At 42.8% G+C, this 27547-nt stretch overlaps 1 protein-coding gene across 1 annotated transcript in view; it reads left to right on the top strand.

Moving 5' to 3' along the window:
- Nucleotides 1-27547, top strand: part of LOC136843655 (transmembrane protein 181) — a 393597-nt gene that overhangs the window by 170174 nt on the left and 195876 nt on the right. The window contains exons 9-10 of the mRNA XM_067112206.1: nucleotides 331-347; nucleotides 3403-3415. Of these exons, the coding sequence (XP_066968307.1) occupies nucleotides 331-347; nucleotides 3403-3415 (30 nt within the window). The remainder of the gene's footprint in view (nucleotides 1-330; nucleotides 348-3402; nucleotides 3416-27547) is intronic.

The following is a 27547-nucleotide window of genomic DNA, read 5'->3' as shown; positions in this document are numbered from 1 at the left end:
ACTGCAACCATCTGAATGAAGTTTTGTCCATGGACTGCTCCTACTCCAGCGGAGTTGTCCTGGGATAGGAATTCATAATGACATTCCGGACTCCCTGCAAGATGGGTAGCAGACAGATGCCACCGTGTTTGTTTGCTAGAGAATGTTGTTATCATAACCTGGTTGGATCCGACTCAACTTGAACCTCCTCTGTTTATACAATGTGTCACTACTGCGCTGTCCAAGACCAGTCTTATATGAATCAGATTGTTTGGATGCAGCTTCTTCAGGGTTAGAAAGATCATAGCTTCCAGGACATTGATATGGAACTGGCGAACATGGTGGACCAAGTTCCCTGTACTTTTTGTGTGAGAGTATCCTCCCCATCCGCTTAGGAAGTGTCGTGAATTACTAATGCCGGAGGGGGAAATTGGAAGTGAGGTACTGAATTTGATAAGCTCTTGACTGTTGTCCAAGGCCGAGTCTCTTTTTCAGAATTGGCGAATCAGGGACACCTTGTCTCTGAACCTGACATTGGCTCGCCCGCCATACCGCTTATATCCTTCAGTTTGGATTTCAGAAGTAGATCCGCTACTGAAGCAAACTGAAGAGAACCTAAGACTCTTTCTTGGGTACGGCAGGAAGCTTGTTCTTGAGGAACTGCCTGGTTGCCTGGCTATTTCTCCGCTTGGTCGCGGAAGATAGTTTGTGGAATACAGGTCCACTGATCCCTAACCATTGAAAGTGACTTTCTGGTACTAGGCGGATTTCTCCTCGTTTATTTGAAAGCCTAGAGATTCCAGAAAGCCGATTACCATGGCTGTCGCTTCTCCGCATTCGCTACGCGGATGCCCAAACGATCCAATTGTCCAGGTATGCGGCCAGCATGATCCCCTGAGACCGTAGTTGCTGAACTACCAGATTCGCCAGTTTGGTGAAGATTCTGGGGCTATATTGAGACCGAATGGCATGACTCTGAATGAGTATGCTTGATTTCCCAGTCTGAAAACCCAGATAAGGAGAGAACCTCTCGCAATCGGGACGTGATAGTAAGCGCCTGAAAGATCTATAGAGGTGGTTACGGCCCACGGGCAGTAGGGTCCAACTCAAGTAGATTGTGCTATTCAAACTTGTCGCATTGAATGTAAGAATAGACGGGACAAGCTCTCGAATTACTCCCGCTGACTGGAACCTTTCTTTGGAACACTGAACAGTCTGCCTTGAAATTTCAAGTGTCTCGCTTTATTGCCTCTCTTGTGTAATAGATCTTTCACAAAGTCCTTCAGAGCCTTGATGGTGATTGATGGAACCTGACCTGGGGGAGGACCCTGCACCAACTCCCACCAGTCCTTTGAGACTATGCTCTGGGCCCAGGGACTGAAGTTCCACTGGTCCCGGAATGATACATGCAAACCTCCCGCCTACCTGAGATATCTCACTGGGCGGAGAAGGTCTGCCTCCTCTCCTCTGGAGGAGGAGCGAGGTGTTCCCCTACCTCTATAATATCCTCTGGCCCTAGTTCCCCTTGCATTCTGTATTGATCGAATGCCCCTGGCTTTCATATGAAGCATTGAAAGCCGGGGAAGAGACATATGAAGGTAGCGAGAGGCTGATGGGCTGGGTTGAACCAGCACATACTGAGGTTGAGGTTGTGTATGAGAAGTTGAAGGATGACCGGAGAGCGGAAACCTGGACAGCCTGCAAGACAGTCTGAGTAGGAAGCCGTTTGAACTTTTGAACTTTTTACCGGACTTAGGGTGGGTCCGCGGGCTCAGACTGTTTTCTCTTGTGCACGGGCAGACCCCAACGGAGCGGAGACTTTGATTGGCCTAGTTGCCTCAGCTAGGACATCAACTCCCTTCCTGGGGGAAGAGATTAGCTCCCAGATGGAACTTTTCATAAGCCTGTTAGGCTCATGACGGATGGTAGCTGCCGAAAAGATGTGCTTTCGGCAGTTCATCCGAACGCGTGATGAAGTCATATAGGTCCCTGAAAACTCGCCAAGAGAGATTTCAGACCTGGAACAAAGCTTCGCTGTAGACCACTGACGTTGCTTCCGCCAAAGTCAGAGAGTTTAAGGACCTGCTAAGCCTGTCCTTAGTCTCAGCTTCAGCTTTCAGGAGCGACTCGGGATTTTAGGAGTTGCTCACTGAACAAGTTAGAAGCGCAGTCAGGTCAAGTCGAGTCACCGTGAAAGTGGCTGGGGCTCCTTCCAAAACTCAGAATCTCCGGGAAGACAAGAGAGGTGGGATCTGTCTCCGGAGATGAGGAAGAGGCTTACCCTCCATGCAAGCTTGGCTGAGTGAGGAAGCCACTTTTGAGGTGCAAGGGGTAGGAAGAATCTCTCCCAAAGAGAACATCAAACGCACCCTTGGCCTGGGTGAGTTTGGTGTTCTCTGCCTGCCACTCGTTAATGTCCTTAGCAGAGACGACTAGGCCTGGTCCTCGGGAAGATGACAGTCTCCTTTGGGACCTTTATCGACCGAATCCATGCCTCCTCAGTGAGTCTGGCATAACCTGCAAGGAGATTCCAGACCAGGAGGGAAGAATTGAGTTCCTCCAACCTCACGTGGTGCCTAGGCCCTCGATGGTAAGGGTACCCTCATGCTGGGGAGCATAAGGGTCAGGCGCCAGGTTCCCCTTATCGGGGGGAGGAAGGCTGGACGTGTCCGAACAGAGAAAGATCTGTTGGCCGCTAATACGCCACGCTTGAATCCTGAGATTAAGTTCCCTTGGGACTTAACCTGCTGTGATAGGGAAAGCACGGAAGCATTAGATGTTGACAGCTGATTCGAGAGTTCGACAGCTTGTCGTCAATCCTCTTGTCGCAGCTTCTGCATATGAGCTCGCAAATGCTTCTGCATCAAAAGGAAGGAGGGGGAACCTCCTTTTTGCTTGGTCCGTGTTCCTTCCCAGAGTAGAGGTCTTGCTTGTAGACGGCACGGGCTAGGAGCCATTGGCGCCTTCGAAAACCCGGAGTGGACTTTCTGGGTCTTCAAGGTCTTTTTTTTAATAGACTTAACCTTAGGGACGATGGACCTTGCACCGTCCATAAGGCAAGAGGATTTCACGAATCCCTGAAAGAAGAAGCAGAAGAAGAAGGAGAGCTAAACAGATATTCACCTGCCTCACTTACCCCTTACCTGCTTGGAGATCCAGGTCCACGTTCATGGGCTCCAGGTTCAAATTAAGGGCCAAAAACATCTTCAGTGACCTCTGCATGCGGCCACGTCTTTCCTGGGAGGGCTGAGTCATCTCCCGGATCCCAGCGATCAAAGGCGGGCGGCTACTCCGTCAGCAACTGACGCTGAGATCCAGGCGCCGGGAAGAGAACGCTGTAAATGTCCTGAAAGGCGTTAGGGTTTCCTGCCCGACGTTCTCTCCCGGCCGCTGACCCAGGTCTTGAGGGTCAGAAGCTAAGAGTCACGAGAGCTGGGTCAATCTGAAAGAAGGAGAATGTCAGGTAACCAAAATCTCCTAAAAAGGAATATCTTCCACCATCCATAAGAGACGAAACTCAAAGAAAAGCATGAATCGGAATGAAATAACTAACTTACCGACTCATCCAGAACCGCTCATAGAGAGCGTAGCACCTCACAGCCATCAGGGTGCCAGACGACCAGGTCCCCACGTGAACGGGCGCACCCGGGTGGGACCTGCAAACTTCATAGCCGCTTGCTTGCTGCAGGACTGCCGTGCATCCCTGCTCCTGACAACGCACCATCTGTAGGTGGACGGGTACATGAGTATGCTGATAAGGCCGCCGGGTAGGGTGCGAGCAGTGTCTTAGGATACAGGCAGTCCCGGTTTCTGACGGTTCGGCCATGACGATCCGAGTTGGCAGCTTTTCAAATATATTCATCAGAAATTATTTCCTGGCTTTACGACGATGTTCGAGTTACGACGGCGTCAGACGCCGATCCGACGGAAGAAATATGGCCCAAATGGCAGAATAATCATAAATTGAAGGTTTTTTTGTAAACCTCAATAATAATGCAGTTTACATCGTTTTCAATGCACCAGAGCATTAAAAGTAAGGTTTTCTTATGATTTTTGACGATTTTCGACGATGTTCCGGCTTCTGACGATTTTCGGTTACGACGCCGTAAGAAGAACGAACCCCGGCCAAACCGGGACCGCCTGTAATAGATAATTGGATAATTAGACCAGATAGACTCCCACCGAGCATACCGGAAGGATAAGAGGTCTACTAGATCATGCAAGATCAAAAACAACAAAAGGGACCGGAGTTAATCCGGGCAACAGGAAGGTCCCGATAAAGACGTGTAAAAATCAAAAAATATATGCTAGTGAAAGGTCAACTATAAATAAGAGTTGGGTGTTTTCGCTTGGAGCCGGGGGAGTCCTGTTACCCCAATACAGTGACAGCCGGAGGGAGGTGTGGTGAGCACCGACCGACCATACACCATACCCACCGGTGGTAAGCAACCCAGGAATTTTTACCTAGCGGAAAATGCAAAATTAGCTAGTTGGCGAAGGGTAGATACTAGGAGCCCGATGCGAGTTCTAAATGAATAGAAGGGTAAACGTCAATGGCGTGTGAAAATAAGACAGAAGACAGTCAGGTGGGAAACTCTAACTGGCTACTGTACAAAATTTTTCCCAGCGAGGTGAGTCTGGGAGAATGACACCCTGGCTGGGGAAAAACAACACTGGCGCCAGAGGAGGGGGGGGGCAGGCCAGGAGAGGGGGGACCAGTAGCGGCGACCAGGTGAGTGAGCACTCCTGGGCGCCATGAGGCCCACCTTTCTCTCTCTCGACTGGCCGAACATGTACGAACGATTAATGAGAGAGGAGAGAATGGGGGACCCTCAAAGGCCAAAGGAGCAAGGAAGGTAAAGGAATGGTGAACAGGAGGTGGGGGCACCCTGGTCACTAAACAAGTCCTCGACAGGGTACTGACCGGGTAAGGTCGGAAACCCAGTACCGAGAGGACAAGACCAATCAATGCGGAGGAAGGGGATGTAGGCTATAGCGTAAGATCAGGGTAAAAAGCTCTCAAGCCTTGTGTGTTAACAAAGTACATGAAAACGAACCAAGGGGGAGAGAGAGCAGGGGAAACGAGGTAGGGGAGGGGGATATACATGAAGTTGGAAAGCTAACCTGAAGGCGGGTTCGGACAAGGGTAGGCTACATAGGAAAGATACCCTCGCCTTCCAGCTTAACCTTACTAGGACTCAATAGCCCAAACGGAAAGGGGCCGAAAACAGGGAGAGGGAGATAACGCAGGCCAAACACCTCTACCCAAAACACAAACCCAAGGGAAGCACCAACCATGAGGCCCTCCTACACACTAAACTTCCCTTCCGAGGAAGGGGAACAAAACGCCATAGCCTAACTCTAGGCTAACTTAACACAGCCGGGCTGGCTGAAGGAGGTAGCCCAGGGGAAGAAGGTGTCTACAAGACTAGCCTAAAAAGTTAACCTAACCTAGGCATAAATAAAATAATTCAAATAATTCAAATAATCATAAAGACACATGTAGAAGGGAGGACCAAACCCAACGCGATAAGAGCGGAGGAAAATGGCCGACCTTCAAAATAAAAACAAAGAACATAATCCATAAATATCAAAGCATCCGTCAAGCTTAGGCCTAAAATAAACCTAATAAGCATAACTGTACCATCTCACTAATATACCCAAAGCTGGAGGAAGTGAGGGTCCAAAATACAACACATATAAGACTTGATAAAGAGCGGATAGGCCCGAAAAACTCGAGCCCTAACGACAACGACCCGCACTCCCCAGAGAAGGGTAACACATAAATAAATAATAAAGCCAAAATGAATATAGGATAATCTTTAAGGCACAAACATAAGAAAATGAAGGGGGAAGCCCTGACAAAATTCCCTTTTGACCGAGACTGAAGGTCACATGAGGCCGGGAGTATGGTGGAGAGGCGATGCTATAAATCCCCCAAATTATTAAATTAGAGGGGAAATAAATGCCTCAACCTAAAAATAAAATAGAGATGGTACTCAACTTAGTGAAGATGAATCCTGAGACTAAGCCATAATCTCGGAAATAAAGGCACAAATTAGCGCACAAGTGTAAAGTACCAAAAGCAAAGTGCTAAAAATGGAATGTAGGTGGCGCTGGTTTGTTTACAGTCCTTGGCCAGTGCAGGGTTTGTATCGGCACCTCATTCGTGGGACTTTGACACTGGGAATGTTTACAGGGCGGAGGCCTGTGATTGTGACAATCTCACCCTTTCTCATACACGACTCCATTTCATGGAGCTGCTCACTGGGTAGTAACTCCAGCTTGGCATTTAGCTTTTCTCTGGTATATTTAGCAATAGATTTACCTAGAAATAAGTGCTGAATGGTTATTTCACCGGCTGACACAGGTCGGATAACCCAGAAATAAAAAAATATCGCTTGGCTAACCCGCTCGGACTGTCTCTGTAATCACCTGTTTCCCACCAGGTGGCACTGGAATGTGTATGTTCTAGTCAGAATTTTTCATGCTGTCTTTATGCAAATGGTGTGACTCAGCATTAGTAATAATTTTGATGATTTCTGGTTAATTTCCTCCTGTATGGTATTGTGCTTGTTCTCTTTTTTTGCATTATGTCATCTGCAACAAGCAGAGGTGAAAGCATTAACCTGTTTAGGAAAGAGTTTGTGGAAACCGAATATTTCGGTTTTGTAGGATGACCTCGTAGCCTATGTTAGCCAAGCTGTTGAGGCACGAGTGTGGTTTTCTTGATGTGAAGATAATGAGTGATCTGATGAGAGGATGAAAATTTTGTGAAGTATTGGAAGATGCTAGAGGCCGATAGTTTATGTAGACAATTCATTATGCACACCATAAGCCTACTCAGTTGTTTCCTTTTGCCTTCTGGTGTCGCTTCTCCTCCTCCCCCATTAATTAGCCTACCTGGTAGCCTAGGTTAATTCCTCTCGAACCCCTTCTGTTCCACTTTTTTTTTATCTCTGTGTGGTTCAGGAGAAAAAATAATAAGTAATTTAGATACTGTATAGTCTTTTATTATGGTTAGAAATTTCACCATATATATTAGGGTGAAGATTGCCTGCCTTCCATAGTGATAGAACTTTTTCAGTTTCCCTGTGAGAGAGAAGGTGTTAGAGCCTTGGTGTCTGTCTGTAGCAAACCCTCTGGACTGCCCTGAGTCTGTTGGTCTTCTCCGCAGACAGGGAACCATGGTGTGTCTCGGGACCAAGGTCTGTGCCCTTTGCCACCTTTCTCAACTGTCTCTCCGGTTTGGGATCGGCAAGTTCTCTAGATTAGTTATTTGGTAGTTGGCACTTGTCTTCGTGTGTCATCTGTTTTGGAGAGAGTGATAGTGATGTGCATGAACCGTAGAGTTATTCACGGATACAGTGCTCCCCCATTTTTATGTGGGGATAGGTTCCAGAACCTACTGTGGAAATGCAAAAAAAACCCTCTAAAAATGCTTATAACTGCCAAATACCATGTACCCCTTAAACTAAAATGCTTATAACTGCCTATTTTAACATTTCACTGCATAATTTGATATTTCAAACTAAATATACCGTAAGTTGTCAGACAGAAACAATTTAGTATTTCAGACAAAAAATACACCCCAAACCATCATCCCAAAACACCCAAAGTAACCTTACATTACAGTACTCTCCTACTACTGTTACTCTTGAGTAGGCTGTATACACCCCTAAAATGCTTATAACTGTCTATTTTAACAGTTCATCACCAAACTTGACAGTTAAAACAAAAATATACCTCAAACTACCATCCCAGAACACCCTAACATCATGTTGCAAAATTAAGTACCAGCCTACAACTGTTACTCTTAAGTTATCCCCTATCATTCAGACACACGTTTTCTTTGGCCTACATAACTTTGTACAAACTATAATGCACTGGGCATACATTTTACGTATTTTTATATTTTCTTGTGGTGTAACATAATTTTGAAATGATATTTACTGTACAGGTACGTATTTTAGTATAGTACTACTGTATAGAGCACATCTAAAATATGTGGGTAGTTTAGAACTATTGGACACTTACCTCCAAACAGAATGCTAGGTTTGTTACGTCATGTTAGCATTTTCGTGACTACGTACAAATATGTTTATGATAGAAAAAATTGATTTACTACAGTAAGTTCTTGGTTTACGTCATTTTGTGGTTAGTCCTCTCCATCTCCGATAAATTTATTAAAAAATTCTTGTGCCATCATTCTCTCTCTCTCAGTATATATGTAAACATAAAAAAACGCGAAAATAAACAAATCCAGCAAATTCACGACAGATTGACGAAGGTAGTGTTGCCATATTTTTTGCTTTGTCTGCTTTATTGTACCATAATTCTTTACAAGTTTAGTTGACTATGATTATCACACATATTACAACAGTGCACAAGAGAATATTTTATCACTGTTGATGTTTCATCTCTAATCATTGTAAAAGTATTTAAAACGTGAATTTCACTTATACAACTTACCCGGTAGTTACATATAGCTGTCGATCTTTCAAATTTCGCGCTAGCGCTAAGCGTTTGAAAGTGATCCCTCTACCCCCGCCCCCCTATCGTATCGGAACCGTTCCAAGAACACGCCATTAGTTTTGCCGTGCCGAACCAGTAATACGGTTCTGCTGCTGGTAGTATTTCTCAACAATTTAAACTTCTAGTTCCTTTTTGGTGAAGTACCGGTTTGTTGTTTTTGCTGGCGCTGGTTCCTGAGGTCGTCTTTCGAGGGACAGGTGTATCAGTTCCGTGTCTCTGCTTCAGTCTGTCGACAGCCCCGCAAGTTTTCACAAGGGTCCTGTTATCAGTAGCCAGACATCTTCACCTGGAAGGAATTCGAGTTTCTATGTACCTCGACGATTGGCTGCTCAAAGCGGCTTCGAGGGAGAGCTGTATGGAGGATCTATCGAACTCTTCAATTGACAAAAGTCTCTAGGCCTCATTGTCAACGAGAAGAAGTCTTGCCTTACTCCCAGTCAGCAGATTGTCTATTTGGGAGAGTCTGGACTCTCAGACTTTTCAGGCTTTTCTGTCCAGCTAACGGATAGTTTCATGCCTGCAGAAGATCGATTTACTTTCTGCAGAGGAAGATTTGTTCCGCGAGCAGTGGATGAGCCTCGTGGAACCTTAGCCAGTGGAGAAGTTTAGTTGACTATGATTATCACACATATTATAACAGTGCACAAGAGAATATTTTATCACTGTTGATGTTTCATCTCTAATCATTGTAAAGTATTTAAACGCAGAATTTCACTTATACAATTTACCCGGTAGTTACATATAGCTGTCGTCTTTGACGCCACGGCAGTATTTAAATTTTCACATAAGCGCTGGCTAGCGCGATTTGAAAGGTGATCCTCTACCCCCGCCCTCTATCGGGTATCGGGAACCGCCCAAGAACACGTCATTAGTTTTTGCCGTGCCAACCAGTAACACGGTTCTGCTGCTGGTAGTATTTCAACAATTCGAACTTCTAGTTTCCTTTTTGGTGAAGTACTGGTTTGTTGTTTTTGCTGGCGCTAGTTATTGCTTGAGCGTTATTCTTAGTTAGACTATTATGTCTGATTCAGGTTCTAGTGGTATCGGTTTTGCAGCAAAGGCTGCAAACCAGGCTTGTTAAGCTTAGTTTAGATCTGCACACTTCTTGCTTTTCATGCAGGGGGCAAAAATGTTCTGCTGACTTGACTTGTAACGAGTGTGAACTACTAACTTTGTCTGACTGGAGTGCTTTGGGGAAGTACATGAAGAAGCTAGAGAAAGATAGGATAAGGAAGGCCTCTTCTAGGTCTTCGAGGTCAGGAAGAGGTTTTCTTAAACCCTATTAACCCTGCTCCCCCTGTAGTTCCTGTAGTTTTACCTGCCCCGGACACCGTTTCTCCCAATCCTGATACCGTGTCAGTCCTTAATGCGTTTATGTCTTCCATGCAGAAAATGGGAGACAATTTGCAGCTGTTAGTAGACCGATGATAATGCAAGTGTTGTGCCTTGTGTAAGTGTTGTGGAGGAGGTAGCTTCTGCCCATTCACGCTCCCAGGTCTAGGACCCTGTCAGGCTCCCAGGTTCAGGGAGAAGGCATGCCTAGTCCGAAAGGAGGTGAGTGGGACCTGCCCTTGAGCAGTTGCCCCTCAAGCAGTCCTGTTGCCGCCCCAGGCTGCTGGCCCTCACCACCGAAAAAAAGGTGAGGCGGATAGTGTCGAGTGGCTCCAGTTGGAGTTCCTCTCCTCCTAGAGGATGGCGTTTTCGCGACGCTTCTAGACCTTTTGAAGAGGTCTCGTCTGCTGTCACCATCGAAGATTCCTAAGAAGAAGGCTCTTCTGGAGGATCCTACCCCTTCCTGTAGCTTTTTGGGCAGAACCGAGAGGCTTTCTTCGTCGACTCGTCTCATTAGCTTCGGCTGAGCCTCCTTATAAGACAGTTGCAGCTGAGAGGTTCTGCTTCTTTGGAGCCAGCGACTCCTGTGACTCCTGTTCCTGTGGCGCCTGCTCCAGCATTCGATGGACCTCAACAGCTAGTGATTGACGGAATCAACGCCCGTTTGGACTCGATTTACAACTTTGTCTAAAAGTCAAGTCTCTTCTTTGGCTCCTCCTCACGATGCCAGCGGCGCCCACCTCGACTCCTCTTTCAGTCGCCCGAAGGCCACGCTGCGCCTGCCATGCGCCACCTTGGCTGCTGTGCCGACAGGCCCCTTTGGCGCCTCCTGTGATACCAGTGGCGCCCGCCTCAACTACTCTTTCAGCCGCCCGTAGCGCCGCCGCTTGCGCTCCATTGGCGCCACCTGTCGTTGTTGTACCGACTGCTCCTCCTTTGGCGCCACCTTTGGTTGCTGTACCAACCGCGCCTCCTTTGCGCCCGATGGCTCCTCAACAGGCTCAAACTCTTTTCGGTGACAGCAAGAGTATGTCACGAGCCTCCCACCTGCCTGTAACTCAGGCTTCAGTTCAAGGGGACTTGGATGAAGACGTAGTCCAGCTGGACTTGTCACCAGTATCTGACGAACTCCTCTCGGCTTAGAGGAGCAGTGTAAGGAGGAGAAGTCTCCGCAACTCTCTTCTTACAAGAAGCTCTTGAAGTTCTTCATTGAGAACTTCCTGATTCGTTCTCGCCTGCGGCTCCTCCGTCTCTGGGTCCCAGTACAAGAGGGACAAGGCTTCTGTTTTTTTCTTCGGACTTTAAAACTTGTCCTGTCCGTCTCGGCGAAGAAAGGCCTTAAGAAGATGGATGTTTGGCTGGCCGAGAAGAGGAAATTGGAAAGAACGTCTTCTGTCTTCCTCCTTCTCGTCGCTCCTTCCGTAATCGGTTGGTACGAGACTGGGGAAATGTTTTCCCTGGGTGTGGCTGCCTCCGCACAGGGGACTTCTCCAGTCTCATGGATGCCAGTAGGAGGACCGCACTTAATTCTGTGTTTTTCTTTACGTCCTCCGAACTGGATCAAGTTTTCAAGAGCGTGTTTCAGACTTTGAAATAGTGAGCTTCCTGGACTGACGACAGGCCTTAGCCAGGAAGATTAAGGATTTTAATCTTCCTTCCGAGCTCTTGGATGATGTGGTAGAGTAGTGGACTGCATTGATAGGGGCATCTGCGATGGTGCAGTAGAACTTGCCTCTTTATTTACGCAGGTTCTCAAAAAGAGGCAACTTTGGTGCTCCTTCTTAGCAAAAGGTATTTCTTCAAACCAGAAGTCGGCACTCTTGTTTTCTCCTTTGACAAGGCACATCTGTTTCCGCAAGAGTTGGTTGCTGCAATTTCCAGGCGTTAGCTCAGAAGTCAACCCAGATCTTTTGTCGCAGTCTGCCAAGAAAGCGAAAAGACCTGTGCTTTCTACCGCCTGTGCGCTGTGTTTCGTCTCCTGCTTCTCGTTTGGACAGTATAAAGGGAGATCCTTTAGACGTGTTTTTGGCAGGGCCAGAGGAAAAGGCAAAGCCACGCCTAGAACCCTCGGGACGGCCCCTGAGAAGAAATGAACCTTTTGTCCTCCATTCAGCAGTAGGAGCCAGACTGCAAAGGTTCTGGCAAGAGTGGCAATGGATCTCAGCAGACCCTTGGACGATCCAAGTTTTAAAGGAAGGATATGCCATCCCCTTCCTTTCCAAACCTCCTTTAAGGGAGGCTCCAGTTTCTTTACAGGCGTACTTTGCACAACTCCGCTGAAACTAGACGCCTCTTCGCTCAGAAGTCCGAACCATGCTGAGAAGGAAGCGATAGAACTGCTTCATGCCCTCTATCTCCAGGTTTCTACAATCGCCTGTTTCCTGGTTAAAGCATCAGGGGATGGAGACCCGTACTGGACGTGAGTGTGTTGAATGTCTTCGTTCAGAAGACAAAATTCTCCATGGAGACAACTCAGTCGGTCTTGGCGTCTTTACATCAGGGGATTGGATGGTTTCTAGACCTCCAAGACACTTACTTTCACGTCCCAATACACCCAGATTCAAGGAAGTTCCTGAGGTTCGCTCGAGGGACAGGTGTATCAGTTCCGTGCCCTCTGCTTGGTCTGTCGGCGCCCGCAAGTTTTCAAGGGTCCTGTTATCAGTAGCCAGACATCTTCACCTGGAAGGAATTCGAGTTTCTATGTACCTCGACGATTGGCTGCTCAAAGCGGCTTCGAGGGAGAGCTGTATGAAGGACCTATCAAAGACTCTTCAATTGACAAAGTCTCTAGGCCTCATTGTCAACGAAGAAGTCTTGCCTTACTCCCAGTCAGCAGATTGTCTATTTGGGAGTGAGTCTGGACTCTCAGACTTTCAGGCTTTTCTGTCCAGCCAACGGGATAGCCTCATGCCTGCAGAAAATCGACGACTTTCTGCAGAGGAAGAATTGTTCCGCGAACGAGTGGATGAGCCTGCGGGAACCTTAGCTTCAGTGGAGAAGTTTGTAAGCCTGGGGCGCTTGAACCTGAGACCACTGCAGTTTTACCTGCAAGAGAAGTGGCCCAGGAAACAGTTCCCGGACTCCTTCACTTCGCCATTTCGGAAGAGATAAAAGAGTGCCTCCGTTGGTGGAGGTCAGAAGGAAGGCTGACACAAGGGCTTCCTCTTCAGCTTCCGAACCCAGACCTAACCCTGTTTTCCGACACGCTCGACAAGGGCTGGGGAGCAACTATGGGGACAAAAGAAGTTCGGCCAGTGGCAAAGAGAAGAGAGAAACTGGCATATCAATTGAAAAGGAACTAAAAGCGGTTCACTTAGCCCTGTTGGCCTTTCAAACAAGAAGTGGAAGGCAAATGTGTCTTGGTCCAGGCGGACAACACACCACTCTGGCATACATTCGAAAACAGGGGGCACTCACTGCGGGTCCCTCTACGAGGCTCTGAGGGAGCTACTAGTTTGGGCGGAGGGAGATCGGGACCAGACTAGTAACGAGATTCATTCAAGGGGAGAGAAATGTAGCGGTGGACCTTCTCAGCAGAAAGAACCAGGTCCTGTCCAACGAGTGGACTTTACATCCCCTAGTTTGCGAGGAGCTGTGGAAGGTATGGGGACGCCCAGCTCATAGATCTCTTTGCAACCGACAAAAACGACTTCGGCTGCCCCCTTTACTGCTCTCCAGTTCCAGACAGCAAAGCGGTTTAAGTGGATGCAATGTTCATGGACTGGTCCAGACCTGGATCTTTATGCCTTTTCTCCCGTTCAAGATCCCGCGCAAGTCATCTCAAGTTCTCAAGCCATCGAACGGGGATGACTGGTGGCTCCATTCTGGCCATCCAGGGAGTGGTTCCTGGACCTTCTAAACCTCCTGTCAGACTTTCCAGACTTCTGCCAGAGAGACCAGATTTACTCAGACAGCCACACTTTCAGAGGTTCCACCAAAACTTGTCCACTCTTCATCTTGTCGCATGCAGACTGTCAGGAGACTTCGTCAGAAAGAGAGGCTTTTCAAGAGAGGCTTGGAAGCTATCAATGGCCAAGAAGAGAATCGTCTGACAATGTTTACCAGGCGAAGTGGACACAGTTTAGGTCCTGCCGAAGAGAAGGCGTGTCTTCTTCTTCGACGTCTATAGCCCAGATGGCCGATTTTCTTGTTCTCCACAGAGAGAAAAAGCTTTGCTGTGCCTACTATTAGCGGTATAGAGCCATGTTGGCTTCAGTCTTTCGACATATGGGTTTTTAGAAGTGTCTTTGAGTCAAGACCTTTCAGATCTGATTAGATCATTTAATACGTCAAAGAGGGACCAGAAGAGACCAGTGGTGTGGGAATCTTGACGATAGTGCTGAGATGGTTACGGTCTCAGTCCTTTGAACCGATGGCGAACATCTCCTTGAAGGATCTCACAAAAAAGACTCTTTTTGGTAGCTCTGGCTACTGCCAGAGAGTAAGTGAGCTACATGCAATAGATAAAAGAGTAGGCTTTGCTAAGGGATAGGCAGTATGTATGTTCACTTCTGGTTTCTTAGCCAAGAACGAAGACCCGCCTAGACCTTGGCCAAGAGAGTTTGGAAATTAAGGACCTTTCCCAATTGGTCGGTCCCGAAGAACCCGAGAGGTACCTGCCCTGTGAGAGCTCTCAAGTTCTATGTTCAGAGAACTAGAAGCTCAGAGGTCCCAGTGACCACCTCTGGTGCTCGGTTGAGATCCTTCTAGGCCTCTCTCTAAGAATGCCCTTTCCTTCTTTTTTTGAGAAGCCTGATAAAAGAAGCTCATGAGCATTGTGTTGACTTGGAGATGAGTATTATTCTTGTAAAGGCACACGAGATAAGAGCAGTTTCGACATCTGTAGCCTTTAGCAGAAACTTATCTGTGAAAGACTTGAGTTAAGTCCACCTTTGGAGATGCAAGTCAGTGTTTGCATCGCATTACTTAGTGGACGCAAAACTGTTTTCAAAAGTGCAGCACGCTGGGGCCCTTTTTATTGCGACTGACACGGTGTTGGGGAGGTGAAAAGGAGTCCGCTCCTTAACTAACATTTTCACCTTGGTGTTGGGGTTGTTGTTTTTGGGTTGTCTGGAGACACATGTTGTGGTAGTATCTTCCAGTTTTTAATCTTTGGTATTGGTTTTATGGTAATGTTAGGTGATCCCTCGTTTTTGTTGTTCGTCATACTGCGCCCCGATCAAGGGCATCAGACTTGTCCGTACGCAGCCATGTTCTCTCGGTGCAGGTACTGTTTTTTATTGTGTCCTACACACGGATCCCTATATCCTCTCAACTGTCTAAAGGCCAGCAGACTACAGAGGCAGTAACCACTGAGTCAGCTACCTTTAAAGGTAAGGAACCTATGTCTAACTTGTTGCAAGTAGATAATTCCAAGAATTTTTATTAGCTGCCAGTGCCCACACCTCCTCAAGGTGCCAATCAGCTATATGTAACTACCGGTAAGTTGTATAAGTGAAAATGACATTTTTATGATAAAATAACGTTCACTTATACTTACCCGGCAGTAACTCCATATAACCTCCTCCTCCCCCCTCACCTGGGCAGTTGGGCAAAAACTTATGATGTGTTCTTGGAACGGTTCGATACCCGATAGAGGCGGGGGCAGGGGATCACCTGTCGAACGCTGAGCGCTGCGCGAAATTTGAATACTGCCGTGACGCCAAAGACGACAGCTATATGTAACTACCGGGTAAAAACAAGTGAAACGTTATTTTATCATAAAAATGTCATTTTACCTGAGCACAGGCAACACTGGCAGCATTCCTACTCCTCCCAGCCATTGTAAAGTCTTGTCCCCAGCAAGCCACTGTGATTGATGTATTAACAAATGAAGCTCTCTCTCTCTCTCTCTCTCTCTCTCTCTCTCTCTCTCTCTCTCTCTCTCTCTCTCTCTCTCTCTCTCTCTCAAAAGACATAAAGAAAAATCTACAAAAATCAACACATTCCATCAAAGAAAATAAGTATGTCAGGCATTAGTGAATATATTGATTGATGCAATAGGCAAACGGATGCCCCTAAACATGTAAACTATGTAGAGTGTGGTATAGCATTGTAAATCCAGCAAAACCTGATTAGGAACGCTATGCTTGCCATGTGGACACACCCTTCATGTGCTGAAGTGGCAAAATAGAAATAGGACACAAAAATATTTTGCTCAACATGTCTAGTATGGATAGACAAGGTCATTAAATCAAGACTTAATGTACAGATTGTTGGAGGATGAAGCAAGATGAAGAAGAGGAAGAAGAGGAAAATAGAAAAGACGAAAAATAAGACTGAAGAGATGAAAAGATGGATGAAAACAAAGAACAGGATAATAGACGTATGGATGCAGAGAAACTCATGGCCTCTACATATGAGGCAATACAGCAACATACTTATGAAGAAATAAATTATGACATGATAAATCAAAATAAAAATCCCAAAGAGGTTGCTGTTTTCGGTCTCTCCATACTGATGGGAAAGAACAAGAAAAAAAGAAAAGAAAGACACAATTTATGCACTCTTTGAAAGAGGAAATTGCAGGTTTGGTGAAAGATGTTATTACAAACATCCCAAGATATGTCACAATTGAGATCTATGGCAAATGTGCATATCTAGATGGCTATGAAGAGGAATGCAGCGATCATCCAAAAATATGTAAAACTGAAAAAGAAGGAAATGGATGAGGTTTAATAAGAAATGTAGGTACATTGCATCCTGTAGCCATGAAAACCAAAATCAAAATCAAATACATATAAAAAATCAAGGTAAAATTAAACAAATAAAGAAAAGAATGAAAGATCATGTGATGAAGGCAAAAGCAAGCCAACAACACATTATGAAATGTCATATTTCCAGATATGAGCCATCAATCTTCCAGATATAGCACTTCGCTTCAATCAAGGAATGTATCTATGATGCTAGGATGGTGCAGATATGGAGATAAGTGCAGGTTTATGCACAAAAGTGAATAAATCTGACTGGAAGATCAAATATAATGGAAAAAGTTGGATTTTTTAATGTTCTGAATTTCTGGAAATGAAAAAAAGATCAACATATCAGAACAGGAAGAGACATCAAGAAAATCCTTATTATTACCATATTAGATAATACACAAACCATCATAGTGATGAACGCCAAAGGGTTTAGTTTTAGAAGTAACTCAAAAAGAAAGATAGAGTTCTTAGAAGAACTAACCCAAAATGAAAAAAATAGATGGATGAAACATGTAGAAATCACAAGGACTGGACTATACTCTAACCCTACACGACTTTAACTTTCCTTTGTAGAATGGAAAGAACGAATAGGAGACTGTGGTTGTATTTATACATATAAAAAAGAGATCCGATAGTAGTGGCAGAAGATTCTAGAGGCAATTTGAAAAGCTTTAGATATACTACTAGAACATAAACATTCAGCAAAATAAATCACCTACCAACAAGAAAGGATAATATTTTAGACCTAGTATTTGTGAATGAGGTGAACTATGTTAAAGAAATAATGTATATAATACGAGTATTTCGGAGTGCCAATGTCATAGAACTCCAGAGTCCGTTCAGAATATACAAAAACAGAGAAAGCAAGAGGCGAAAAATGGGAAGGATATGGAAATACAATTTCTATAGTAAGAATATAAATTGGTCAAAAATAAATGAAGAATTAAACAAGAATGGGAAAACATATTTGTAAGTGATGATATACAGGTAAATACCCGGTTATTATATAAAATATTAGAGGAAATAGTGGAAAAATATATCAACAAAAAAGTAAACATCAGTCACGAATTCCAAGAGACAGAAGGATCTTGTTCCAGAAAAAATTAGAAAGTGGAAAAAAGCTCTTGCAAAAGAAAAGAATGCATGGAAAGTGATGGAACTAAAAAGTAAGATAGAAAATGCAGAACAAAAGATTATACAATCAAAAGAAAATGAAAAATGGAACCTAGAAAAATGACACTACAAAAATATCAAGCAAAACCCTAAAATTTTTATTCATGCACAAAAAGATAATAAAATAAGAGTAGATTTTGCCCTCTAATCATTGAAGGGTGATTAATGAATGAAAAAAGGAAATATGTAACATATTAGCAGAAAGATATAAGAGTGAATTTATACCTAGAATTGACCCAAGATAATGATACAGAAATAAGAGATGAAAGTTTTATCAGATATAGATATTACAGAACCCCAGAATTGTGCAGGCCATTAATGAGATTAAAAATGGATCAGCAGAATGGACCAGATGGAGTACCTGTCATTGTTAAAGAAACGTGGTTCATTCAATCGCAACCTTTTATGCCAACCGCAATATTATTAAGACAAAGTATAGATACAGGCAAGATTTATGATGAGCATAAATTAGCAGTATCTCCTACTTTCAAAAGTGGTTCAAGACTAGAGGTTCAAGTTATCTTATGAGGCCTGTGAGTCTGACATCATATTATGAAAGTATATGAAGGTCTGAAAAATATAATGAAACATTTAATGAAAAAATAGATTGGTTAATATAGGACAACATGGTTTTGTACCCGAAAAAGTACACAAACCCAACTGTTAGTCCACCATGAAAGCATATATAAAAATATGATAAATAAAAAGATAAAGATGTGGTTTTACCCTAACCTTTGCAAACGCTTTTGACAAGGTAGATCATAATATATTAGCGAAAAAATTAGAAAACATAACATTGTTGGTGTCAAAACAGGAAGTTTGGATAAAAGAATTTTTCAAACAGAAAACAGATAGTGATTGCAAACGATGAGAAATCAGAAAGCCTTTCGGTAATATCGGTGTACCACAAAGCTATGGTGTTAGCTACTTGTTTTGTTGTGATTATGATTGCAGATGTAGACAGTAATGTTAAGGGACTCAGTAGCTTCTCAGAAGTTTTGAGCATGACACAAGAATGCGTAGAAAATTGCTTGTGATGAAGATAGGAACTCGCTACAAAGTGAGACCTAAACAAAATATATAAATGCTTCAGAGATAAATGGGATGGTATTTAACCTCAAGATGGTTTTGGAATCAATGAACTATGGTGATAAAGAGAATGCTATATGCATATAAAGGACCCATAATGAGACAATCACAACAAGGAAGCAGTTAAGCCTTGGTGTGTTGCCCCAGGAATATGTTATGCAAATGATCAAATAGCAATTCTATTGGCAAAATAGCAAAAATGAGAATCTTGTTCTGGCACTTCAAAACAAGATTTACTGAGCACATGATTATGCTTTATAAAACCAGTCAGGTAGTCCACTGAATATTGCAATATAATATGGACACCCACACTACCAAAAGGATATTGTCAAAGAGTGTACAAAGGTCATTTACAGCTAGAATAGAAGAAGTTAAGGACCTTGAATACTGGAAAAGACTACAATTTGGTTAAATTTATATAGTCTTGAAAGGAGAAGAGAACTTTCTTGGTAATTCAAGCATGCTAAACAGATGAAGGAATTACCAAAACATCATGGAACTAAAATTATCAAAGAGCAAGCGAGGTAGATTAATAGTTTAAAAACTGGTACAGGAAAATTTCGCCAAAGCACACAGGACATTAATCCACCACGACCAGCATCGATACACATCTATTCAATCGCCTACCAGCTCATCTGAGGAACATAACAGGAGTGAGCGTAGATGTGTTAAGAATAAGCTCGACAAATATCTAAGATGCATCCCAGACCATCCAAGATGTTGGAAGGGATGAAAATGAAAGTGAAGGGATGACGTTAAAACTCTGCAGACATCAAAGGTGCCTCACACTGAGGGACCTGGGCAACTCAATTAATTATATGCACTGTAACTGGTCTCTCTTGAGATAAGAGAAAGATTGATTTTTCATGCATGTATTTTATTTGTTGTGTACAGTATAGTTTTACTAGATACACATGATGTTACTTTGTCATTCATTTTTTCATATTTTCTATGCATAATTACTGTACAAGTTTTTGCATTTCAATAAAAGCATACTGGAAAATAAAACTAAAATAATTAGCGAATATTTCAGATACTGTACAGTATGCTCTGTCATTCAAAACACTTTACAGTACAGTACAGTAATATAATTTCAAATACATTATTTGGAAAATAGTAAATTATTTGTTATCATAAAAATGTATTTAGTCATGAAAATAAAATGAAAACACAGTAACTAGTGAATATTGCTCTATGAAGAAATTCGAGAATTAGAGAAAATTCCCCCACAGACAAGTGAATAATGTGTTCCTCAAAAATCCACAACAAAATGAAATGCGGAAATGTGAAACACATGAAAACGGGGGCCACTGAACAGGCATATTACGTTAGCCTCAGTAGTTCTGAGCCACGCGTCAATTCTTGTGTTATCATTTGCTCGCTCGGTATTGTCCTCCGAATGGACGATAACCTTCCCCCTCTTACTCAGTCTTCCCCTGTATCGCCTCGTATGTGTCACCTTGTGACAATTATTCCTTTTTGTAATAGCAGCTCTTCCTCTTCCGCCGCTTACTTGACTAGAGTGAGTTAGCCTGATGATAGAACAGCTCTCACTTCTCGGTAATCGCCTCTTTAAGTGTTGTGCAAATAGCACCAACTGTCATCATGGTTACATGATGATGTCATACAGGAACCCTCTACCCTCCCCACCCATGCTGACGGCACTGACTGTCGCCATGGTTACATGGTAAGAATCTTCTACCTTCCCCACCCAGATATCCAGCAACCATTCACTCTGTCCAGTACTTATTACTGGCATTCCGTGATGTCAATGCTGACGTTTCATTAAAATGACATCATAATTGGCATTTTTAAATATGCACATCTGCATTGCCAAAACAGATTTACGTTATCTTTTCATCTCAGTTCCTCCGTTTAGACTTCAGGGGTTTCAACCATGATTTTGTTGATTCTCCTTTAGTATTTAAGTGGTGCATAGCTCCCGTTGTTCCGTTTTCACTTTCTTTTGCTGAAGATGAATCCATTAACTGGTGCTCTTTAGTTTATTTCTACCCCGGCTTGTGTTAAAACGAGTAAGAAGTTAACACTGATTATGGTAACGTGCGTTATCATGGAAGCTGAGCCTTTGGGAATTGGATGAACAGTCAAAAGAGAAAGCTAGGAAAGTGTGTAGTGTTAAATAGCTCTGCTCCTAACACAAACAGTGTACAGTAGTGTACTCACAACTGTGTTTGTTGAGCGAGATCTTAGGAACCAACCAACATATGCAATTCGCAAGCATGTTGCTGGTTTAATCTAAACAAAAGAGCTGATCTCAGAAATGTATTCTATAATGCTGGTTCTCGGATGCTACTGCATCTATTTCCAGTTTTTGAAGCTGCTTAGAGCTGGGTTAGGACTTACTTACAATGTAAGTTTTTTCACCTTCCTCTCTTCAAAGTTAAGTAGGCCAAAGAAGAGTGCGTGTCTGAGTAGGGATACTTGTAGTAACAATTGTAGGCTGGTACATTTAATTTTGCAGTGTGACTTTGAAATGATATTAGGGTGTTCTGGGATGATAGTTTGAGGTATATTCTTGTTTGAACTGTCAAGTTTGGCGATGAACTGTTAAAATAGGCAGTTATAAGTGTTTTAGGGGTGTATATAGCCTACTTAAGAGTAACAGTAGTAGGAGAGTACTGTCATGTAAGGTTACTTTGGTGTTTTGGGAGGATGGTTTGGGGTGTATTTTTGTTTGAAATGATATTAATATGTTTTAGTGTGATAATTTATGGTACATTTTTGTTTGAACTATCAAATTAAGCAGTGAAATGTTGAAATAGGCAGTTATAAGTGTTTCAGTTTAAGGGGTACAAGGCATTTGACAGTTATAAGCAATTTTAGAGGGGATTTTTACATTTCCGTGGATTTTGCATTTCCACGGTAGGTTCTGGAACCTATCCCGCATAAAAATGGGGGAGCACTATATAGTTAATAGCCAATTCAAGTATGAAACCTTGGATAAGATTGTTAATTTGATTAATCAGGCACATTATGCCAAGGTTTATTATTTAAGAGTAAGTTGGAAGCCAAATTACACTTAAGGACTAACAGTAAAAAAAAATCACCAATTCTTGGCATGATGTATGTCAACCATCAGACCTCCTCTTGTAGGACTGAAAAGGACTCACTGCTATGATAAAAAAGCAAGTGACAATTACATTAGAGAGGAGGAACAGGATCATCTTAAAAGCCAGCACTGTAACATTTGCAAGCAACAAAGCATTAAATTTTTTCGTAAACAGGTAATCTGATGATTTAATTCCCTCAAAACGCTCTGAAGAGGGCAGGATAAAAAGTTCCCCCTCGATTTGGGACCACCTTGCCATGGTGAGGGGTCTCTTGAACCCCAGGAATCTGTTCCCGGGTTTGAGTCCAAGAGTCCCATTTACCATTATATATTATTTTGGATTAAATTTGTGGAATTTTCAACTTTTACTAAAATTTATTGGACCTGATAAATAGGGAAAGATATCATAGCTGGAAATGGGTTTATATCCGAAGCTAAATAGTCAGAACTGTGGTAGGGCCATCACCTGCCTGATAATGTTCAGACCTGAGAGTCACCAGATTGATAGCTCAAAGGCAGGACTACGGTATTCTTTAGGGCTGGACCACAGATTCCAGGGGGGTCTAGTTCTAGGCATAGGACTCTCGGCATTCTATCTGGTTTGCCCATGATATGATTAGGTTGGGGACGATTGTATTCTTGAAATACTCTCAGTCCTAGCAAGTGGGTTTGGCTTACACTTGGGCCACTCTAAATCAGGTGCCATCCCCTGTGGGGTAGGGTAGGGGGCGGACATTTGGGAGTCAGTTCTCACTTGTGCCGTTGGTGGAAGAATAAACTCCATGAAAGGCTGATGATATCTTTTTAAGGTTTTCAGGTTTACTTCTTTTTTTTTCTTATACTTAAATCTTTATGAATAGCATTTGTAAGGATTCAAGAACCCCTGGACCCTTTGATGACACTGACTCGGCACAGTTAATGACATCTGAAACTGCCTCTGACATCCTTTGTCTAGAAAAATCCCAAAAAAGTCTTAATGTAATGTACACTGGGAACCGCACTCCATTACAGAGCAAACCAAAAACAAAAAAGCAAATACCGTCTTGACCCAACCTTGACTCACTGTGACTCCTCTTTGGGGGTAGCGGTTGGTCAGGTTTCTTTCCTCAGAAACTGACCAAAAAATATCAGCACTCAAGTCAGAAAATAATTTATTGAGCAGACACTCTACGACTGAAATGTCGTTTAGACAAATAAGAGAAAAGACAATGGTTTATAGAAGCCACAACAAAAAGTTGACTGAAAATTATTTAACAAGAAAAAATATAGATAACATAAATATAAAAATAATAAAATATGATACTATGAACAGTATTCAGGGTACCATTGTACTTCATGAGAATAATAACGAGCCATTTAAAAAGAAAATACTATTAGGCTCACTTAAAAAGAGATACCCCAGAGTAAGGGATTGTGAACTATATGATCTGCCAGGTGAACAGATGAATAAACAAAGCTTAAAAATTGCAAAAATAAAATTCTAAGGTCAAGGTCTATCACAGAAAATAAAAATTTTAGGCCAAAAAAGAGAAGTAAGACCATACATCCCAAAGCCGCTAGCATAAAAATTGTAGTAAATATGGACATGCAAAAAATTATTGTCGAAATGAACCCGTGTGCACGTATTGTGGATCTGAAGAACACGCCACACAATTGAAGAACAGTGAACCAAAGTGTTATGACATAGTACCTGTAAACTTTACTGATCTGCAAATATTGAGTATTAGAATACGAATAAAAAATTATTATTATGTAATTTATAATTTATACAAGCAACCTAATAAAAATTACGACATTGACAAACTTGAAGAATTACTTAATAATGCCAAGGAACTTACATTAATAGTAGGTGATTTTAATGTCCGCAATCCGATGTGGGACTTTAATTGTACAGACTCAAATAGAGCAGGAAGTAAAATAGAAGAATTCATAGATTCATATGACATGTGCTGTATAAGTGATAATGAAATCAGCACATATTTTTCTAAAACACATGGAACATTTTCCTCAGTCGACTTAACTCTATGTATAGCAAACATAGTAGACGGATTGGAATACAGTTGACGACTTGTACACAAGTGATCATTTCCCAATGTCAATTTCATTATTACAAAATAATCCTGCCAGGCATGTCCCTCAATATAACATTTATAAAGCAGATTTGGAGCAATATGAATTCCACACTAGAAATATCCCATCATTTGAATATTTAAAAGACCATAATGAAACTACTAAATTTCTTATTGATTTCATTAAAAATGCTGCTGATAAATACCAAAATCAAAAGCTCATCCACAAAACACAAAGTCCCATGGTGGTCTGAAAAACTAACAGAATTAGTAAAAATAAAACACCAAATTGGAAGATAATTAGATAATTTGAATAGAAAGTTCAGTAAAATGAATAAAACATTACCAATATTAGAAGAAAATTTACAAAACCTGACCACATTATTATTTGAAATTGATACATTAAAACCTCTCTAAACAAAATATATGCAAAATTTAAAAGACAAGTAATTCAAGGAAGAATCTTTCATGGAGGAAATATGTATCAGATCTCTGTAATAATACTCCCATGCAAAAAATATGGGAAAAATTCAGGAACATAAATGGTAACCCATGTTAAACCACCTAGACATGCCATAATAAAAGATGGGAAAAGAATACTTGATCCTAAATAAATATAAGTAGTATAATAGGAGAAAATTTAGCAAAAGTAAGTAGTGACAAAAATTTAGATGAGCATTTCCACAGAAAGAAAAATAGTATAGAATTAAGACCATAAATTTTGAAAAGAAGATATATATTATAATAGAAATTTTAATATGGAAGAGTTGGAATTTGCTCTGTTGAACTGCAATAAATCTTCCCCTGGAGGTGACAGTATTTGTTTTGAAATGATCTGCCATTTAGCATCTTTGGCAAAGTCATACTTATTAGAGTTTTATAACCACTTATGGCTTCAAAATTTATTTCCTGATGAATGGCATAAAGCTATAATTATTCCAATCCCCAAACCTGGAAAAGATCCTAGTAATGTAAACAATTACGGACCAATTTCTTTAATAAGTTGTTTATGCAGATTACCAGAAAAAAATGATAAATGCTTGACTAACATGGCATATTCGAGAAAATAAAATTCTTGACTCCCAATTTCAATTTGGTCTCAATGTAACAGATCTACACTGAATTCTCTGTCTAACTTAAGACCACATACAGAAGGATTTGAAGGAAAACAAATTACTATAGCTGTCTTTTTGACATTGAAAACACATATGATATATGGAGATATAAATATTAAAAACATTTCAACCAAAACAGCATCCGTGGTTTACCCAGGTTTATTGAAAATCGCACTTTCTGAGCTCAAGTCCTGTGTCAGCGGTGAAATATCCATCAGCACATATTTCTAGGTAAATACTTTGCTAAATATACCAGAGAAAAAGCTATCAGGAATGCTGGGGTTACTAATTTATCGATCATCTAAAATAAAATAGACGTCGTATAGGTAAGGGTGAGTGATTGTTGTCACTGCCACAGGACTGACTCTGAAGATATCCCAATGACAAAACCCGGAACATGGGGAGCGATCCAGTGCCCACACTAACCGCTCGCCAACCGACGACCCCAGCTTATCTGAACTCATTCATTCTAGCACATGCCGAGTTTAAAGCTTTTTGTGCTGCTTCCTTTCAGAAAATTTTGGATTATATTCATCATGGCATCAAGTAACTTCACTGTATCTGAGTTAAGTACCATCTTCTTGTGGGGCTTTTACTACTTGTGAGGTTCCTATAGGCCGTAAATTAATATTTACAGGGCCATTATATCGATCAGCTCCCAGTTCACGCCTCAGCCATGATGACCTGAAGTATACTCTTGCAGCTGGTTTCTGCAAGGGTTTCTTTCGGTCGCTTACATTTCATTCAGGTTTTATAATTCCCCTTCAAGAAGTTCCCTTTGGAGACGTTTTTCTATGTCGAGCAGGTCTTGGTACCCTGATTAGCGTTGATGTTCTCACGGAGGCCTCCTCTTATTTTGGTTCTTATGGTTAATTCATAAGCGTATACCGGCTCTCGTTCGAGTAGATTCCTCCTCCAGGGTGGTGCTATCTTTTGTCAGCTTCTGACCTATGGTGTATTGGATGTCATGAATAATTTAGCTTATTATGATCCAAGCTCGGCGTCAGGTGCAGTCTAATGGCTGCCTACTTCCTGTTCGCCTTGCTCAGTTGACTAGCACGGCTTAGCACAAGTTCTTTTAATTTTGTATATTTATTCATATTGACGGGTACTTATATGTATACTGGTTAATTTAATGATATTTTATTAGAAATGGGGATCCTAGCCTAACCTCTCGTTCCAATCGGGTTAGGCCATTCAGGTTAGGTTTCGTGATTGTCTTAGCTCCATCTCTCCCACGACTATGTCGCTTGAGCGGGAGAGGGAGGGGTAGGCTGGTCGAGGGAGTTCCTGTTTGTTGTTCCATCCGCCTTACCGGGTTGTTTTGGGTTGCTGGTTATCTGAACCCCCTGTCCCTCCTCCCTCTGATGAGGGGAGAGAGAGAAGACAAACAATATGGGGTATCTTCTTGAGCATTGCCCTCCTACCCTATGGGTCGGTTGCTGGGTTGGACTACGTTACAGGAATTTCTCTCCCTTTCAACCCTCTCCTTCTTCCTTCTCTCCCCCGATTGTCTAGGCTGCGCCTTCATGAGGAGGGTGAGTTTGGTGATAACTTAGATTAATGCTGTTACCTATCCTTCCCTAGTACTTAGAGTGAGTCATGAGTCTCCCTACGAATAGGTAGTCGATACGTTTGTTTCGGCGCCTCCGGAGGAGTGCCATAATCCGTGTGTGGGGCATCCCCCATCCTGTTAAAAACAAACTTCGGTCCCACTTTCCAAGTACTGCAAACCTCCTCCTCCCCTCCCCTGTCTTGTCAGTGGTATGTCATCTCCTCATGTGCCGGGAACGTCGGTCTCTCCGGGTCACACAGGGGGGACTGGTCGGGTTCCCAGCCGAGAGTCACCCACCCTCCTGGGCCCCGTCTAGTGTTTACGTTGGTTCGCTCTCCGGTGGATCGAGCTGAACTCCGATCACCAGGGCTCAACATTTGCTCGCTAATTCCGCTCTCCGTCCCCCGCCCTCCCGTTGCCTCGGTGCTTTTGGTCTTCCGAGGTTGGCTTTAGTCATCTAGCTCTCTAGCTGGGTGACTAATGGTAATGATTTACCCCGCCTTCCCCCTGTAACCAAGTGTCAGAGGTAAAGGATCCCAGAGGGGTTCATACCGAACACGGCGACCTTCAGTGTATTGTTATCCTATATCGTTAACCAGTTACTTAGTGCCGTATAATTTACGATATGTCATGTTTTAACTCAAGATTTTTACCCTAATCGAATGCTTCTCGTGGACCCGTATAAACTAAGGCATGCTGCCGGGCCCGCAGTATCTGTTCTTAAGTAGAATTACTATTATGAGTTATGATCCTAGATTGTTAAGGTCCTACTCCGCCGTAGTATCTCCGGCGCTCCTGATCTAGTGTGGTTGTGTTTACTCTAATTTATCGCACCGCCGGAATGCCCGCAGGTCCGATTATAAATTATTTTAATATACTCCAATACCTACTATAGTTTGAAGTCCTTTAAATTAGTAGAGTTCATATAC

The sequence above is a fragment of the Macrobrachium rosenbergii genome, chromosome 12 (assembly GCF_040412425.1).
Source record: "Macrobrachium rosenbergii isolate ZJJX-2024 chromosome 12, ASM4041242v1, whole genome shotgun sequence".
Taxonomy (NCBI): Eukaryota; Metazoa; Arthropoda; class Malacostraca; order Decapoda; family Palaemonidae; genus Macrobrachium; species Macrobrachium rosenbergii.
Note: the sequence above shows the minus strand (reverse complement) of the source record. Positions and strands in the feature narration are given on the sequence as shown.